The 17,583-nt window shown below is 31.1% G+C and overlaps 2 protein-coding genes across 3 annotated transcripts; one reads left to right on the forward strand and one right to left on the reverse strand.

Moving 5' to 3' along the window:
* Positions 1 to 285: 285 nt before the first annotated feature.
* LOC108321544 (uncharacterized) lies at positions 286 to 6,784 on the reverse strand. 2 transcript variants are annotated; one of them, XM_017553322.2, is made up of 8 exons: positions 6,625 to 6,784; positions 6,429 to 6,550; positions 6,053 to 6,355; positions 5,558 to 5,650; positions 4,745 to 4,804; positions 4,528 to 4,602; positions 4,104 to 4,184; positions 286 to 694 (listed from the first exon to the last, which is right to left on the reverse strand). In XM_017553322.2, exons 1-8 carry the CDS (start codon positions 6,701 to 6,703, stop codon positions 326 to 328), a joined length of 1,182 nt encoding a protein of 393 aa, XP_017408811.1. In that variant the 5' UTR covers positions 6,704 to 6,784; the 3' UTR covers positions 286 to 325. The 2 variants fall into 2 exon arrangements, with proteins under 2 accessions (XP_017408811.1, XP_017408812.1); XM_017553323.2 differs by lacking the exon at positions 4,528 to 4,602.
* A 6,884-nt stretch (positions 6,785 to 13,668) lies between these two features.
* On the forward strand, positions 13,669 to 17,231 carry LOC108321552 (uncharacterized). Its single transcript, XM_017553333.2, has 9 exons — positions 13,669 to 13,808; positions 14,003 to 14,167; positions 14,274 to 14,360; positions 14,737 to 14,864; positions 15,950 to 16,046; positions 16,145 to 16,222; positions 16,315 to 16,540; positions 16,722 to 16,945; positions 17,100 to 17,231. The coding sequence occupies exons 2-9, from the start codon at positions 14,066 to 14,068 to the stop codon at positions 17,121 to 17,123; spliced, it is 966 nt and encodes a 321-aa protein (XP_017408822.1). The 5' UTR covers positions 13,669 to 13,808; positions 14,003 to 14,065; the 3' UTR covers positions 17,124 to 17,231.
* Positions 17,232 to 17,583: the final 352 nt, after the last annotated feature.

Consider the following 17,583-nt stretch of genomic DNA (forward strand, 5'->3'; position numbering starts at 1 on the left):
TCTTTACTTGTTACAAAAATAGGCAACAAAGTTGTCTTTTGTATACAAAACTTTTCTAAAAAAGTCATTGCTTCTTAAAAAAACATAAGATGGTAGCAACAAGAATAACTTGTGGGATGTTCCTTATTTCTTCACAAAATTTTGAAAATAATACAAGATGGTATTAGCGAAATTGTAACAAAAACATGAATTAAAAATGAACATAAAGGAAACCAAACACCTTCAAAGCTTACATTACTAGTAACAAAAGGGCAAAAACATTTTTTTGAAAAAGAAAAATATTAATTAAAATAGCTTAACAAGTAATCGGGTAGAATAAAAGAAATCATTGCATCTTGCCTTTCCATGCCAAGTAATTAAAGAAACTACGCTTATTATCCTGCACAGCATGTGATACATTATCTACTATGACATGACCGACATGATCAATTCTGTAAGAGACATCAAGTCCCTCCAAAATCAGGTGATAAATGATTTTACTGGAATATATAGCATTCTGCTCTCTTTCATGGACTACTGTTTCATTTTCGTGGTCATCTACATCAGAAGCATTACCCAATAGTTCATCGTTTTCATTCTTAAGTAATGCATCATGTGGCCGATTGCGTTGACTCAATGACCGAATATCCCATGAAAGAACCTGCTTTATCAAGCTTTGGAACTCACCTGGTGATGCATACAATGACTTCTTTTCCTGAATCATAAACCCGTATGAATTACATCGGAGCAAGAACAAGATTAAAAATGTGACTTAAGCAATAACAACATAAAGCAGTAACCAAAACTTCAGGGAGGCAAAATCTGAATATTTTTTAATAATTTCACTTCAAGTTGTTTTAGGTCTTTCTCTCCTTTAATTAAGGGGCTTTACTGCGATTGACCAGCTATTCAAACAAGGGTCCGGGGACTTTCTCTCCGACGTTTTATAATTTAAGGTGAAAAATGTGACACAATGCATGAGACTCCCTAATACCAACAAGTGGGTTTGGAAAGGACGCAAATGGAGAGAGCTTGTTCCTGGGTCTGAACCCGTGAATTCTAAGTGACAAGGTAGTAGCGGCCTTACTGCTGCACCACCATGGTCATCCTCATTTTGCAATATAAGCTAAGTAAAAACAAATACTAAAAAATGGTTGTAGATAATTTTGAACCAAATGTCAAAAAAATGCTAAAAACACTTTATAATAAGCTAAAATAATGTATAAAACGGGAATATTAGCAAGTAAAACCGATGCTAAATAATCAAGTACAATGTTAAAAATAAAATAGTGAGAATAATCAAAATCCAAGACATGATTGTGGTAATCAGAGTCATTTCCCTTTAATTTAAAATATGTACCCCTGAAGAAAGTTGAAAACATGAAAGGTTGAATTACATACTGATTGGGTGCATCCATTATGGCTAACAAAAATAATTTCAAATAAATAATTAATTAAGCCTTTGCTAAGTTTTGTCATTACAATATCAAGCAAGGTCACTTGAGGTTCAGCACCTGATTTTCTTTTTTTCCAATTGAGCCACTTAATTTACCATTTCTATTCAATATGTTTGGTTTTGCATTGAGATTAGCTAACAAACGTATTTTACGTGAAGAATAGTGATATATATTGGCAAACTCTATCAAACAATTGCAAATGTGACGTATATATAATAATGTGATGTATTAGCTCTAAATCATGATCGTCTGGTGAAGAATACAAAAGATTTGTCTGCTAAAGAATGTCCGGTAGTTTTAAGATTAATTAGACTATCCACCACCTGTATTAGATGGCATTTTGTATTGACTATCTTTGCAGTTTTCTGTTATTTCGTTTTCTTAGTCCTATATAGAGAACATTATATATATGCAATATATGTTATAGTGAGAACATACTTTGTGTATAAAACCTTCTGTTATAATACAATTGTTTTATTTCTTGTTCTTGTGTTTTTTCTTATTATTCTTGAATGAACCCAACAATCCACACCGTCTGTGAGGAACAAGAGGTACAAAATCAAGAAGTGCAAGATTTGAAGACATGGTCACCAACTTTGCTATTTACAAGTTTTTTTTTACAATGATTTCAGATTATGGAAGATTAAGATGGAAGTTATTTTGATACAACAATAAATTGTTGATGAGATAAAGGTGAGGTGAACATGTTACTGTCATTGTCTCAAAAAGAGAAGATTGACATAATCAACAAAGTCAAAAACACCATAACTTTGTGTCTTGGGAATAAGACATCCAAGGAAGTCATGAAGGAGAGAGTTGCTACATCAATGTGTATGAAACTTTAGTCATTGTATATGACAAATTCTTTGGTACGTAGACTCTATCTGAAGTAACAATTGTATTCATTCAAGATGACTAAATCAAGAATGATGGTGGAGTGGCTAGAAGATTTTAACAAGATTCTGACTATCTGGATAACATTGAAGTGAAGCTCAAAGACAATGATAAGACTTCACTCTGGAGACAAAAACTTCAAGAGTATAAGGCAAACTATAATGTCTTGAAGAGTTTGAATGTCTTGAAGTCAAAGAGAAAGAAAACAAGGGAGGTGAAAGGGAATAAGTCAAAGCATTCATCCGATGATAGGGCAGATAAAAGGCCTGAGTGTTATAATTGTCACAAGAGATGTCACTACAAGACAGACAGTCCAAAGAAAGAAAAGAATGAGAAGGGCAGAAACTGTCATTACAAAAGAGAACATTTTAATGTTGTAGTAGTGTCTAATAGCTAGAATATGCCAGAGTGTTAGTGGCATTAGTGTCAATTACACAAAGAAGTTGAATTATGAACTCAGATTGCACTTATCACATATGTTCAGTGAAGGAGTTCTTTGAGACCTTAGAACTGAAAGAAAGAGGTGTAGTTCTTCTAGCGAACAATGAAGCCTATAAGGTGCAAGGCATGGAATCAATCAAATTGAAGATGATTGACAACCAATAAATGATATTGCAAGATGTGAGGATGTGTTCAAGAGCTCAAGAGAAATCTTTTGTTGATTAGTATGTTTGACCTTATGGGTTTGTTAACCAAGATTGAACAAGGTAATATAAAGATTTTAAAAGGCGCCTCTATAGTTGCTAAGGAAGTGAAAAAAGAATAGTCTTTATATACTAGAATAGTGATAACACATGTGTTTGTAGCTAGGCAGACAATGCAAGATAAGACAAAACTGTGGCAAGATTGGGGCACATTAGTGATAGAGGTTTAACGGAGTTGGGCAAATAGCTAGGAGGCGATAGAATGAAAGAGTTGGAGTTTTGTGATCAATGCATACTTTGGAAAGTCTCAGATTGAAGTGTGGGACTAGTAAACATATATCCAGTAGACCAGTTGAGCCGTTTGAGTATGCTCATGTAAACCTATGGGGTCCAGCAAGAGCCCAAACTCACAGTAGGTCTTATTTCCTCACTACCATTGATGATTACTCGCAGAGGGTGTAAATTTATATCTTGAAAAGAAAGACTAGAACTTTTCAATGATTTAAGAAGTGGCACTCCATGATTGGTAATTAGCATGTAACCAAACTTATAGAGCTTAGAATTGAGAATGTTTGGAGTTTGTATGAGTGCAGTTTAAAGAGTTTGTATGATAATCATGAATGGTACAAAAGATTGTCTACTAGAGTGCGTCTAATAGTGTTCATATTAGTTAGACCATGTACCATCTACCACATGAATTAGATGGTGTTTTGTCTTAATTGTCTTTGTGGTTTTTGGTCATTCTGTTTCCTTAGTTCTATAAATAGAGAATTCTATGTTTATGCGGTATATGTTGCATTGAGAACATACTTTTATATAGAACCTTATGTTATAATACATTTACTTTCTTTCATTATTGTTCTTGTGTTTTTTTCTTGTTATTGTTGAATAAAAACAACAAATAATATTTTACTAATTTTCCTTTATTAACTTATATGTTCATATCATTATTATTATTATAACAAGGTTGTAATTTCATAAGAGTTGCTAAAATATCAATTTTCTTCCATGAAAAATGTTAAAGCTACAAGGAGCTGCTTTGCAATCATTTGGAAAAGTGAATCTATTCTTCTTAAATAAAAACAAATATAAAGAGTGGACATGATGCATTAAGCAGTTAACAACTCACCGCCACTATCCAGCAATTTTCGAGAGCTGAAGTGAAGTCCTCCGAAAAGCTAATAGAAGCTACAGAAAGCAAGTTATCATCCTGAAGAAATACAATTTTTTTTAAGAAGAGGTAATTCATTAAACTTCTGTAGAGAGAGATGTGAGAAAATGTAATATTGCTCTAGTAAATTTCACTGCTGAGCTTTCAAATAATAATAATACAAGAGTACAAGAGTCTCATTGCGTAGTAGAAGGTAGTGATGATTTATTATATATCATTTTTCACACGTGTGAAGATTAAATTTGATATCCAGCTAACAATTGTTTAAAGTTACTTACAGTAATTCAAAGATCAAATTGTTAAAATATGTTATACATTAATTAGAAAAAATAAACCAATATAAGCAGCGAAAGATATAGCTAAAAGGAAAACGGGGCATTACTGTCAACCAATTTGGCACTGTAGCTTCTCGGATGCTGTCACAATATGGTATGTAAGGCTTGAGATCTAGCACTGGCTGTTGATGAGATTCGGAAGCAACATGATTATGCATTTACATAAAAGCATAAAATTCACAGTTAACCAAATACCATATCACGAGTGGCACAGAATTTCACTAAAGTTTGCATAAAAAGCAAAGACTGAAAATGGAGGCTTACAGTTCCATCAACCAGATCCACACCCGAGAGCAAAACCATATTTCCCTGTACAGCCTCTACCTACAGTATAAAATTAAAGTTACAAACTACGCCCGTCCTTTTTGTTTATTTGAATACAAAAATTGAAATTCTAGGGAGTGGATGACAAAGGGAACAGAGACAACATGAAAAAAAAAATACATTAATGAGACCCTGCATGAGAAGTAATCACTGAAGAACTAAGATTTTCCTAATCACATAATAATAAGGGTGAAATTCAATTTCCTATCAATATGTCGCTATTATTCCATGATCAGTAGTTCCTTGGTTACGCCACTGATTCATACTTCTTCTCATCCACTCTTAAGACAAATGACATGTGACAGTCACATGTTTATTACACAAATCATTATTGTTGCTTGACACCAACCTGCCTCAAAACAATGCAATTTTTTTGTGGACATACTTGTCACGTGCATTTTTAAAATGTAAAACAGTACAGTATGTTTCTTAACAACACACCACACTGAATTCATACTTGGGGCGAAGGGGAATAACCACCATATGCAATGAGCCCAGGAACAACGGTCTGAAATCCGATACTGCCTTGTGAATGAATTTACCGTAGGCTTGCATTGCAACAATTTAGTAATGCTAAGAGGAATCACAAAGCAATCTAAAGACAAAAAAGGATAAAGTGATTTTTTCTGAGAGACTTGTTTGCTGGTCTTCAATATTCAACATTATGCATTAAATCAGAGACAGATCGATTATTAAAAGTGTCATTCGTGAGAAGAATCATCTCAGAGTCACAAAACCAACAAGTGTCCTTACCTTTGCAACTGTGAGTCCGATGGGGCATGGACGGTGTGGGGATCGTGTGGCAAACACTCCCTTTCTTCCACCCTTCAGTCTCGGAACCCTCACCTGTTCATCCACCGATCCATATGAAAAGACTTCTATAAAACAAAAATTAACATGGCATAGCTATGACAATGTAGATTAAGATTATGTTTGAATAAACTTCTTTTTAAGTATTGATAAAAGAAGAAAATAAAAACATAAAATGAATTAATCTTCTCAAGTATGCTAATTTGGACTCATAAACTTAAGTCTCATAGAAACTGTCTAATCTAACTTGTACAAGGATTAAAAATACATTTGGACGTCAGAATTTCAATTCATTTTTTCTTTTGATTTAACTTCAATGACTAAGAATATTAAATCCTCTTTAGTATATAATAAACACTTAGAATTAGTTATAAGAAACTAAGCAAAAAAATCATGTGAAAAGGGTCCAGATTATCAGTTGAAACCAGAGGCACGCACCTTGGCCTTGAACCCTGATTTAGACGGATGCTTCCACAGCTTATCAATATCCGTATTTAAGTGAAAAACATACAGAATCCAACAATGAGAATATTCCTCCAAACCCTCGAGCGACGCCGGTGGAACGCGAGTAGTGTTAAAAACCAAACACGCCCTAGCAAGTGGCACGAGTAACGGTTGCCTCGGCGTCCCGTTCCTGGTGGAGAAGCAGGAGTGGACGGTACCGATTGGCATCATGGGATAACAGGTGAGGTTTAGGTTTTCAGACTTAGGTTGCGACTTTGTAACTTCTTCTCTCAAAGCCTGCAAATACCGGAATCGGAAACGGAATTAGGACGCATAAAGTGGTTGGTTGGGAGAGAGAAGTGATGGAGACCTGTTGAGCCCTGATTCGCCCTTGCCTTTCGGAGGCACATTTCTCAGAGCAGGATTTCAGAGATGCCTCGAGCTCCTCGATCTTGGAGCTCATATGGTTCCATTTTCTCTTTAATGCGTAGGCTGCAAAATTCAGTGACAAGTATGAGAATGGTGAGTGAGTGATTACAATCGGAATTGAAATAACTTCTATGTACCAGAGATGGAAATGGCTGTGAGTGTGAAGGTTATGGCGGTCACTGTCAACCATTTTGTTTCTGAAATGTTGCCGCGCATCACTAACCAGCTTCGGCTCGAAGTAAAATCGCTTCATTCCTACTCCTACATCTGTAGTTATACTCAAATTAGGGTCTTTAAGTTTTTGTTTTTGTTTTTTGAATTTAAATATAGTGTTCATATAAGTTGAGGCAATTTTCACTCCAGGGGTATAATTAAACCGTTAAATATTAATATGATAATAATTTCCAATTGAAATAAGAGATACTAAAATCTATTATGATAATAAAGTTCAATTAAAAAAAAAGATATATTAATATCTATGTAAGCAGTATAAAAGAATTAAAATGAAAATTATCACTTGATATTGCAACAACTGTTTTGCTTGTAAAAAACGGACACTGAAAAAAGTTTTATCATGGATGTGAAAATGTTATAGCAAAAATGGATGAAACCTTAAGCTAGAATATTATAAATGTTTAAATCTTCTGTATCATGTGATATTCTTATATTCTTGTAAGTCTGGCCATTAATATTTCGATTATTTCTCCAAACCAAATCTTATTCATAAAACGTCCTTTATAAATGGCCATTTATTTTCTTGATTAAGGCTGTGTTCGTTTGGAATGATTTGAAGGAGATGATTTGGGGGAGATGATTTGAATGGATTTGAGTGGATTTGAGAGTAATTTTTTTTTTGTTTTTTTGAGTGGATTTGTGAGTAATTGAGAGTGGATTTGGAAGTAAAGTTTGTGAGAATTAGTGTAGGATTTGATTGATGTGATACATTTTAAAAATTAGTTTAATTGATAGAAATTAAAGATTACCAAAATGCCCCTAATTATAAAATTAATATAAAATGTTGTTTATAAATGTTATATTTAATTGTAAAAATATTTATAAAAAAAAATATGAATAATTTATAAAATTAATGTTTAAAAATTATAAAAATTAAATAATCAACTTATTTTTAATAAATTAAAAAATATAATATATTCAATTTTATTAAGACGTAGATTTTTTAAATTATAATATCAAAATAAGTATTATAATTTTTTTTTCGAAAAGGAAAGATGGGGTGCAAGGAAAGCTGAGGGTGCAAGGAAAATATATCTTTTTTTTTTTTGTTTCAGAGTTTGGCACAATTCGTTTTTTAGGAATCCTAGGTTCAGCATCTTCCTCTCCATTTGCTCTCACAGACCCTTCCCCAGAGCGAGAAAGAATGGCGCCCTTCCCTTCGGCCCAGCACGTCGCCAGCGGTTCTTCGAATCCAGCCACCACGCCACCTTCCAGCCCAGAACTCCGACGAAGGGGCGTCTTCCCTGCATGCCACCAAACCGGCCACCGCACCAAAACGGCCATCGCGCCACCACCTTCCCTATCTCTCGTCTTTTTCGTGTCTTCGCCACCTGAGGGAGCCGACCATCGCGAGCCGCGACCGATGCCACCAGGCCAGGACCATCGCTGGTCACGCGGGAGAGAGAAATACTATCGCCTCTCCTCGCTGTGCCTCTACCGAGTCTGCCGTCGAGAGCTGTGGCCCGAGACGCCGCCAGTTGCCTCCGCTGTTCGACCCTCGCGCGATTGCATAACCGGTTATGCGTAACCGGTTACGTATGCCGTAACCGATTACGTCGCCTCGTCTTTAGAGGACACATACGACTTTTCCACAAGAATCCACTCAAATCTCCTCACAGTTGCGGGTGAGTGAACAGTGCGACCATCCCGCATTTCATCGCAAATCCAACCATCCCGCATTTCATCGCAAATCCGTCTGTGCATTTCAGTTGAACCGAAAGCATAACGAATTTAGTTACTCGCTCACAAATCTCTCTAAACAATAAATTCTCTTAAAACGAACACAGCGTAAATGATTTTATTTTTCTGACAAATGTAAATGTTGAAATCTCATTGTTGTTTATTTAATAGTTACATAATCCTCTGTACGATTAAGTATGTCACTCGAAAATGAACGACTGGAAAAAATAAGTTTTACAATGATGCAAAAATATTTTAGTCAAGAAGCTTGAAACCTTAAGCAGAGTATTAAAAGTGTTTATATCTTATGTATCATATGATATTCTCATTTTTATATTCATGTAAGCCAAGCTATTAATTAATATTCCGATTCCTTCTCAAAATCGAATCTTATTCATAAAATGTCCTTTCTAAATGGTCATTTGTTTTCTTAATTAAATGACTTTGTTATTCTAGCAATCGTGAATGTTGAAATCTCATCGTTGTTAGTTTAGTAGTTAGATGATTTTCTATATGATTAAGTATGGTACTCGGAAATGAACATGTCCGATTAGAAAAAAATGAGTTTAACATTAATAATGCTTTCAATTTAACCCTTTTTTTTTGTTTATTTTTATGTTAATTTTTCTTTCTTATAATATACTATTAAAAAAATAGTAGATTTTAAGTTTAATTCAAACTCAAAAACTTATTTACAAGATAAAATATACACTAATTTATGTATTATAAATAGAATTGTCAAAACGCATCACTCAGCTAACCTATCATGAATTAGCTCTTTAGTAAAACAATAAATTTGAGTCTAACATAACCCATTAACAAGATAGTTCGTTTAGTTAAGAAAATTATATATTTTTTTCAATCTAACATATTTTTTAACATGTAATAAAATTCAAAAAGTCCAAACATTTTTTAAAAATACAATTTTTTTGTCATCGTAGATAATAAATAAATCATTTATCTAAAAAACTAAATCATAATTATATATTATACCTTATTACTTTAGGAAACAAAAATGACTAATGAAAGACAAAGGTAATGAGTAAATGATATGTCGAAGGCACAAGTCTCTTTTCCAAAATTTCAAAAAATAAAAAATTTTGTTTGTATCTTGGGCTGAACTCTTAAATTAAGAGTGAGATACCAATTTTACTTGTCACATGTTCAATTCAAGTAAGTTAGATTTTTAATGAGTCAAGTCTATTTTTTTCCCATAGTGAAATTTATAAAAATTTGTTAACCAAATTTGGCTCAAATTGTGGTAGACCAAGTTAACTCACATATTTTAACTCATTTTGACAATTTTAATTATAAAATTTTCGTATATTTAATCGTTATAGAATTTTCAACATAATTCATTGTGTCGAGTAGAGGTGTCATTTGAGCCCCTGGCCCATGAGTTAACCCTGACCCCTTCTAAAATCAAGCCCCAATTTTCTAGCCCACTTAATAGGGGGCTTTTTAAAAGCCCCAACCCCTAAATCCCCACATAAAGTGGGCTGGGGTAGGGTTAGGATGGGGCTAGGCCCCAAACTAAATTAATTTACTTTTAATGTTTTTTTAGTTATTTCTTTTATTTACTTTACAAGTTCAATAATTTCCAAAATTTACATGATATTTAATATCTTTTTAATTAAATATAAATGTATAAATATTGATTTTATAAAAAAATTATTTAAAATAATTTTTAATTATAAGTATATTTTAAATATATAATTTTATTATTTTGGAAAGTTAAAAAAGAAAATTTTTATTATTATTTTTATTTAAAAGAAAATGAAAAAAATTTCAAAAAAGAAATTATAAAAGTAACACAGTTGAAAATTCCATTTTTCAATAATCAAATTCTGATATCTATACAAATATTTGAAATATTAATTATGGATAGATTTTAAATTCAAATATACTGATTGGATGAATTTTTAATATCGGTGTAAAATTTTTATTTTTTATAGTTTGTCATATAAAATTCTTTTGTTGAATGTTTTGTATAGATATATATACATTAAAAAATTAAACCACAAACTTTATAAAGTTTAAAATTAATTTCACTTAATAAAAGAACTAACTTTTTAGTGAAAATCCTTGTTAGGCAAAATTGTTATAAATATCATATATGTTAGTATACAACATCTAGATGTAATCCTAGTGGTTATAAAATCAGATTTTTTTTTCCAACCTTTTAGATTAAATTAATATTTTAAAATCAGACTTATCTTTATCCAACAAAGATCGATTTTATTGAATTATTTATCATAATTGAGCCGATTGTAATAAAAAATAATTAAATAATAGATACAATATTTTTAAATAAATATAATGTTATAATTTATAATACTAAAATTAAAATTATTATTGTATTTAATTATTAACATATAAAATAAATAAAAATTATAATAATTATAATAATAAATAAATTACATCAATGTCTCTTAATAAGAAACTAATAAAAAAGATAAATGAATATAATATAAAATATATGAAAAAGATATAAAAATATATAAATTGATGTAAATGACTAAATTATACGTTTCATAAATTTTTTTTAAAAGAATTATATAACTTTATAAATAATAAATATTAATTTTATTAAATTTGGAAAATTAATAAAGTTAAAAAGTTATTAAGTCAAAATTTTAACATGTTCACACCAATTAAAAATAATGTAATTTTAATCACAAATCTTAATCGAATGATATTGATTTAAACTAGTGACAAAATAGATTACCATCTATAAATAAATTCGTTAGTCCATCAAAATTTTACAAATTAAATTAAATTTTTTAACTTTTAAACCTATTTTATGTGGATATCTCTAAATTGTCAAATTTACAAACCAAAATTAAGATGTAAAAATTATCAAAACAAAATTTGGAAATTAAGGAATAATTGTATAAAAGCATTATTGTTAAACTAATTAATATAGAAACAGTTATGAAGTAGAAAATTAATTTTATTGATAAAAAAATATAATTACACATGAATCAATTATAGTTATAAGTTATTACTAACAAAAATAAAATGACAACTGGATAAAAAATACACATTATTTGTGATTACTTGTATGATGATATTATGTTTATGGACGTTAAATTTTGTAAAAAGGAAAGCCCATGGGCTGGCCCTGACCTATAGGGTTTTAGGGGTTTTTAGCCCTGTGGGCTTTTTTAATAAAGAGTTTTTTTGGCCCTGTGTGCTTTTTTGGCCCCAATCCACATGAGCTAGGGCCAAATCTTATTAAAGGGGCTTATTTGACAGCTCTAATGTCGAGGATATACATCTCAAACACAAGATTAAACATTAATAGACAATGTAACAACGGTCCAATAATATGTGAAATAATAGATCTATCAATAACAAACTTAACTAAAATAAACTAATCTATAATTTTAATACCATGTTACTAAATAAATTTTAAGTCTCACTCAATCTTAAAAAACTAGTTTATAAAATAAAATTTATACCAATAAAATTGGTCTAATATATAATAGATGTGCACTTTCTAACAAATATATTTCTTTAAAAGATTTTCATTTATATTTACATAACATTTTATATTTTTTAATACATTTTTAAACTGTGTTTTGGTTACTTTTTTTTTATCAAATATGAATATTTTATTTTTTACCAATAAATAAATACAAATTAAGAATTATTAACAGTGAAGATTAATGACTGTTAAAAATTTAACTCCACGTTGAAAGTTGCGATTAGGTTACAATTATACTTCAAATAGATACTTTTCTCCTTGTATAGACCACTTTTGAAAATTGTTTTTCCAACTAGACCCCTTTAATATTAAGTAATTTTTTTTAATGACTAAATTTTCATCATACTTTTTTCTAATTTTGCAGATTGTTTACTACTGAAATTTTGTTTTTGGATAAATGAATTCATAGCAACATATTTTTTTTTATAGTTTTATAGATTTATATATATATCTATAATAAATTACTTTATTAAAAAATTATATTTTTTTATAAACTCAAGTAAATATAAATTAAAAAAATACATTTAATTTAACGTTTATAAATTAATTGGGAATAAAAAATTTGAAAGAATGATTATAATAAATAAGAAAATTTAAATATACTGTAATCATGATAATATAAAATTTATCATAATAAAATATTGTAATTATGGTTATTTTCTCAAATTAATTTTGATAAATAATATATATATATATATATATATATATATATACATATATATATATATATAAATTGAAAAAAATGGAAAGAAGTAAAAATTACTTTGAAATAACTTATAACTTATAAACTATAATTTCCAAAAAAAAAACTACTTTAAATTAATTTAGCAAAATCCTTTTTATCAATCATACTAACTTATAAATTAGTAGCTAATCTGTACCAAACACATTTTATATACATATAGATATCGGATTATGATATATTTAATAAAAATAAAAATATTAAGGTTGTGTTCGTTTGTGAATAATATACTGTTCAGCATGATTTGTGCAGACGGATTGGGAAGCAAAGTCATGTTCGTTTGCAAAGATTTAGAAGAAGGAAAAAACGCGGATTTGCAGGATATATCACTTTTTGAATCATCACAAATGTGCAAGGATTTATGGTGATTTATAAGTAATTTACATGTTTGTCCTCCTTCCATTTGATAATGGAGTAATTCACTGTGAGTAATCAAATTTTGAAGAGAAAGACCAAAATCCACATCTTGTATTCGGACAGCACATATTCAAATCCAGACCAATGTATTCAAATTTTGTAGCATTATTTAAATAATAATAATAATAATAATAATAATAATATTAATAATGATAATAATAATAATAATAATTATAATTATTATTATTATTTCAATTTACTAAATTAATATTTTTTTACATTTTAATAATTAATTCTAATTTTTTTCTTCTTATAAATATTTTAATAACATTTTATATTACTTTAATAACTAGGGGTATTTTGGTAATCTTTAATTTCTATCAATTAAATTAATTTTTTAAATCTGTAACATCAATCAAATCCTACACTAATTCTCACAAACTTTATTTCCAAATCCACTCTCAATTACCCACAAATCCATTCAAAAAAACAACAAAAAAAATTACCCTCTTTTTTACTTTTATTTACTTATTTTTCCTGAATTAACTTTTAATTTTTTTACCTTTTCCTTTTTCGCTTTTCATATCCAATACAATTAACGATTAACTCGATTTCTTTCCTTGTCTTTTTCATGTCCCCCAACTTCACTGTCTGTTGTCTTTCTGTTTGTTGTTTTTTCCGCTTTCATTTATCAGCAACATTCTGAATTACATGTATTATGACACTGTAAAATAAAACCCACCTTTAATTTTTCATTCTTGGAAAATCATATCATCTTCTTGTTAATTACACATGAAAAACCGCTTTTGTTTGAGCAGGTAGGAATTCTTGGTAATCAATTTTTTGAATCTTTATTTTACATTAGACCTCAATTTCTTTTTTCTCTTTCGGAAAGCTGTTCAGCCACACGAAATGCAGTTCAACCCATCGCTGTACTACGCCGTTTTCACTTCTTAAGTCTCTGTTTACAATTTGATTTTCCTTCACTAAAACTAGAGGATACATTTTGCAGACGAGTGTTTCGAGCAGTGCGAAAGTAAAGAACACAGCAACCTCGCAAGTTCAACCTTTAGGCATGGCGAAAGATTGTTCAATACAAGGACCAGTAAAGGAGGAGTTCACTTACCAAGCTGGATCCGCTCCCTTCAAGAATTGTCATGCTTCTACCATTGTCGAGGTCATCGATGCAAAAATCTTTGCCCACCAAAAAAGATTTATCGGTCTTTTTTTCTTTTTTCTTTTTGGTGAAATGAACCCAATGACACGTTGTATGACCTTTGTAGGTTGATAAGGATCATTTTTTGGTTGCCTATTTTGGGGGTTCATTCGAGGGGGCACCTGATGTCAAAATATGGGTGCAGACTTACAAGGTAAAATGCATACGCTTTACCCCCAAGTCTTTCAATTAATAGGAAACTGGGCGTTTTCACACTGTTGTACTAGTTTTGGTGTCTGATTTTGGGGGCTTTAGTATATTATCCTGCCAGGGTTTCTTTTATTTCTCTACTTCTATAATTTAGTGTTTGTTTAATAGCTGTTTGCTTTACCTGGCAAAGTCAGGATGTCGTAATGTAGAGTTGCTATTGAGTAGTTTTACAAATGTGTCTAAAGAGAGTGGTAACAGATTTTGATTTCTAATCTGTTTGTCAAAAACTGTCTTTATAGTTTCACATCTGTAGGAGGGATGTACTGAACTCTAAATTTTCAATGCTGCGCTGACTTTCTGATCAAAATTTTGGTGCATAGAACGGGAGATGGCAAGCACCTGTAATTGCTGATCAACAACCAAATATTCCTATGTGGAATCCTGTACTGTTCAAACTTGCATCAGATGTGATACTTCTCTTCTACAAGATAGGCCAAGAAGTTCAGAAGTAAAGTTTATAACTTTTTGTCCTCATACATCTATTTTTCATTTGTGCCGACATTCATTGCTGCAATGTTCTCACATATGGTAGTTGTTGAAACAACTAGGTTTATCATTCCACTTTGGTTGATTGGCATCCAATTTTTATTTTTTTCCGGTCCAATTTCACTATCCAACATTACAGATATAACCTAAGTGCTTATTTGGAAATTTCCGTGATAACACTTTTTCCTCTTTCCTTTTTTCTTCTGACTAATGTCTTTATTGGAGATTTGATAACGACATGCATATTTCTGATTATTAATTAATTTAGTAAGTCTGACGAGCGTTTTATCACCCTGAGTGAAATTCATGGGTGGTGCGGGCTTTTGGTTCTGACAAAACTATGCTACATAGAACAACATCAAATTTTTCATGCATATTATATTTCTCCTTAGTAAAATCCTGTGAACTGGGTAGTTTGAATCATATTGTTACACTAGGTGGGTTTTACTTAGGCTATAACAAACTTCTAGACATACAAATTGGTGAGGAAAGCATGGCGGTAAAGTTAATGGCTGTGAGATAAGTGAAGAAAGGGGAAATGAGAGAGGACGGAATCAATTTCAGGTTGTCTTGGGTGGTGTTGCCGTAGGGCAGAGAATTTTTCCTTTTCTGTTTAGTTTGCTTTCACTATCAATTGCTATACTCTGTGCATATTAACACTGTTCTCTGAGTACTTTTTTCTATTAATCTGCAGTAAATTCAGTTCCTATCAGATATATTGATAGAATAGTATAACAGAAGAGTTCCCGCGTGGAAGTTCTTATTTACAGCTAAAATCTGTAATTGGTAAAGAAAAAGATTATAAATTCACACGGAAATATTCCCATGACATATAAATCATAATATGTTGGAAAGATATATTCATAATTCATTGCAACCCCATAGATTGAAATCTTTGAACGATGGCTTTGTCCAGACTGAAGTTGTTTATCTAATAAGTTGTATCCCCGTGTCCCCTTCCCTCCCCTCCCTCACCATATAGGACTTTAGGTAATTTTAAGTTTATTATTTGTCTTACTTTTTCAATGAGAAGTATACTTATTTCAGATGGAGTGGATTTGTGAAACGCTCATACGATAAAGGCATGACTTGGACATCAAGAGAACAGCTTCCTCCTGGTATATTAGGACCTATAAAGAATAAGGTACATCAGAATCTATTTCACTGAATTTTTTCAATGGCGGTTCGAAATTCATATATTAAATTTATTCTTTACTACTGATTTTCCTTACTATTTCTCAGCCTATTTTGCTTGAAAATGGTAATTTAATTTGTGGATCATCTGTTGAAAGCTGGAACTCCTGGGGCGCCTGGGTAGAGGTGTTAACTGAACTCATCCTAGTTGAGCGGTTCGCTTCAGTGATGGCTAGAAATGGTAGCATGCTGACATTTTTACTTATTGTGTGCAATAGGTAACAGCAGATTTAGGCAGGTCATGGAGCAAGCATGGCCCAATTTACATTGAAAATGAACCTCTGAGTGTGATTCAACCAGTACCTTATCAGACTGCAAATGGGAAATTACGTGTTTTACTACGATCCTTTGATGGCATTGGTAGAGTTTGTATGTCAGAATCATCTGATGGTGGCAAGACTTGGGGATATGCAAAACCTACTCAGCTCCCCAACCCAAATTCAGGTCAATTTTGCGAACTACATTGCTTTCAAATTTTTGCTGCATAGTTATGAAGATTGTTTTAACTGAACAGTAGCATTGATCATGGATAACTTCAAATTTGAAGTTTTTTACTCCTTTTCAATCCTTTGCTACTTGTCTATGTTGGGCATTAATGACGCATCTGTGTTACCTTGTTTACTAGGTATTGATGGGATTAAGCTTAGAGATGGCCGGTTATTGCTTGCTTATAATACTAAATCAAGGGGTGTGCTTAAAGTGGCACTCTCTAAGGATGATGGTGATTCTTGGTGCGAGGTTCTTACATTGGAGGATACATTGGGAATGGAATTCTCTTATCCTGCTGTTATCCAGGACACTGATGGACGAATACATATCACCTATACATATGATAGAACACAAATTAAGGTACAACTCAATTTTTGTATGATAATTGAATATAAATTGACGGTTTCAGTTATCATCATTGGAAGATGTTGAGTTTCTTTTTTGTGAATTAATCTGCAATTCATTTCCTGCATTTGCTCATGATATTAACCCTTATCTTTTTTTTTTTTGGCAGCATGTTGTTCTTCTACCAAGTTGACGTGGAGTAAATAGTTTCAATTTCGAAAACGCAGAAACAACAGTATTTTACTTAATCCATCTACATTATCATATACTATTCTTTGTTCAGTAAAAAAGCTAACTAAAAGTTTGGTTGTTGGTGTTTACTTTTTTCTATAGCATGAACAAAACTAATAATCATTGTCAGCTATAATTTTTATATATAATTTTTTAGAAAATTTCATAAAATAGTCTTCTGAAAAGAAAAACAATTATATTTTGAGTCCTTTAAAAAATCTGCAAAATTAATGCTAAAGAGGTATTAGTACTCTTGCATACTTTTTTTATCCACGCTCCACCTAATGGAAAAGACCATTATTGCACTCTTTAATTCATTTTAAAAATTTCATTGTCCAGATAAAATAAACTTGTGATCTCTTTTTGTCAATGTTAGGAATTTAGTAAAAAATTTATGGAATATAAATTGTAATATTCAATAA

This window comes from Vigna angularis, chromosome 1, assembly GCF_016808095.1.
Source record: "Vigna angularis cultivar LongXiaoDou No.4 chromosome 1, ASM1680809v1, whole genome shotgun sequence".
Taxonomy (NCBI): domain Eukaryota; kingdom Viridiplantae; phylum Streptophyta; class Magnoliopsida; order Fabales; family Fabaceae; genus Vigna; species Vigna angularis.

What these genes read in the sequence shown, in the direction of transcription:
- LOC108321544 (XM_017553322.2), bottom strand. Translation starts at nt 6,703, where the DNA reads ATGCGCGGCAACATTTCAGAAACAAAATGGTTGACAGTGACCGCCATA. An exon ending in CAGTGCCAAATTGGTTGACA is followed by an intron (nt 4,185 to 4,527) that starts GTAATGCCCCGT and finishes GTATTTCTTCAG; the next exon opens with GATGATAACTTGCTTTCTGT. An exon ending in AAAATTGCTGGATAGTGGCG is followed by an intron (nt 695 to 4,103) that starts GTGAGTTGTTAA and finishes TTTATGATTCAG; the next exon opens with GAAAAGAAGTCATTGTATGC.
- LOC108321552 (XM_017553333.2), top strand. Translation starts at nt 14,066, where the DNA reads ATGGCGAAAGATTGTTCAATACAAGGACCAGTAAAGGAGGAGTTCACT. An exon ending in TATGGGTGCAGACTTACAAG is followed by an intron (nt 14,361 to 14,736) that starts GTAAAATGCATA and finishes TTTGGTGCATAG; the next exon opens with AACGGGAGATGGCAAGCACC. An exon ending in TAGGACCTATAAAGAATAAG is followed by an intron (nt 16,047 to 16,144) that starts GTACATCAGAAT and finishes ACTATTTCTCAG; the next exon opens with CCTATTTTGCTTGAAAATGG.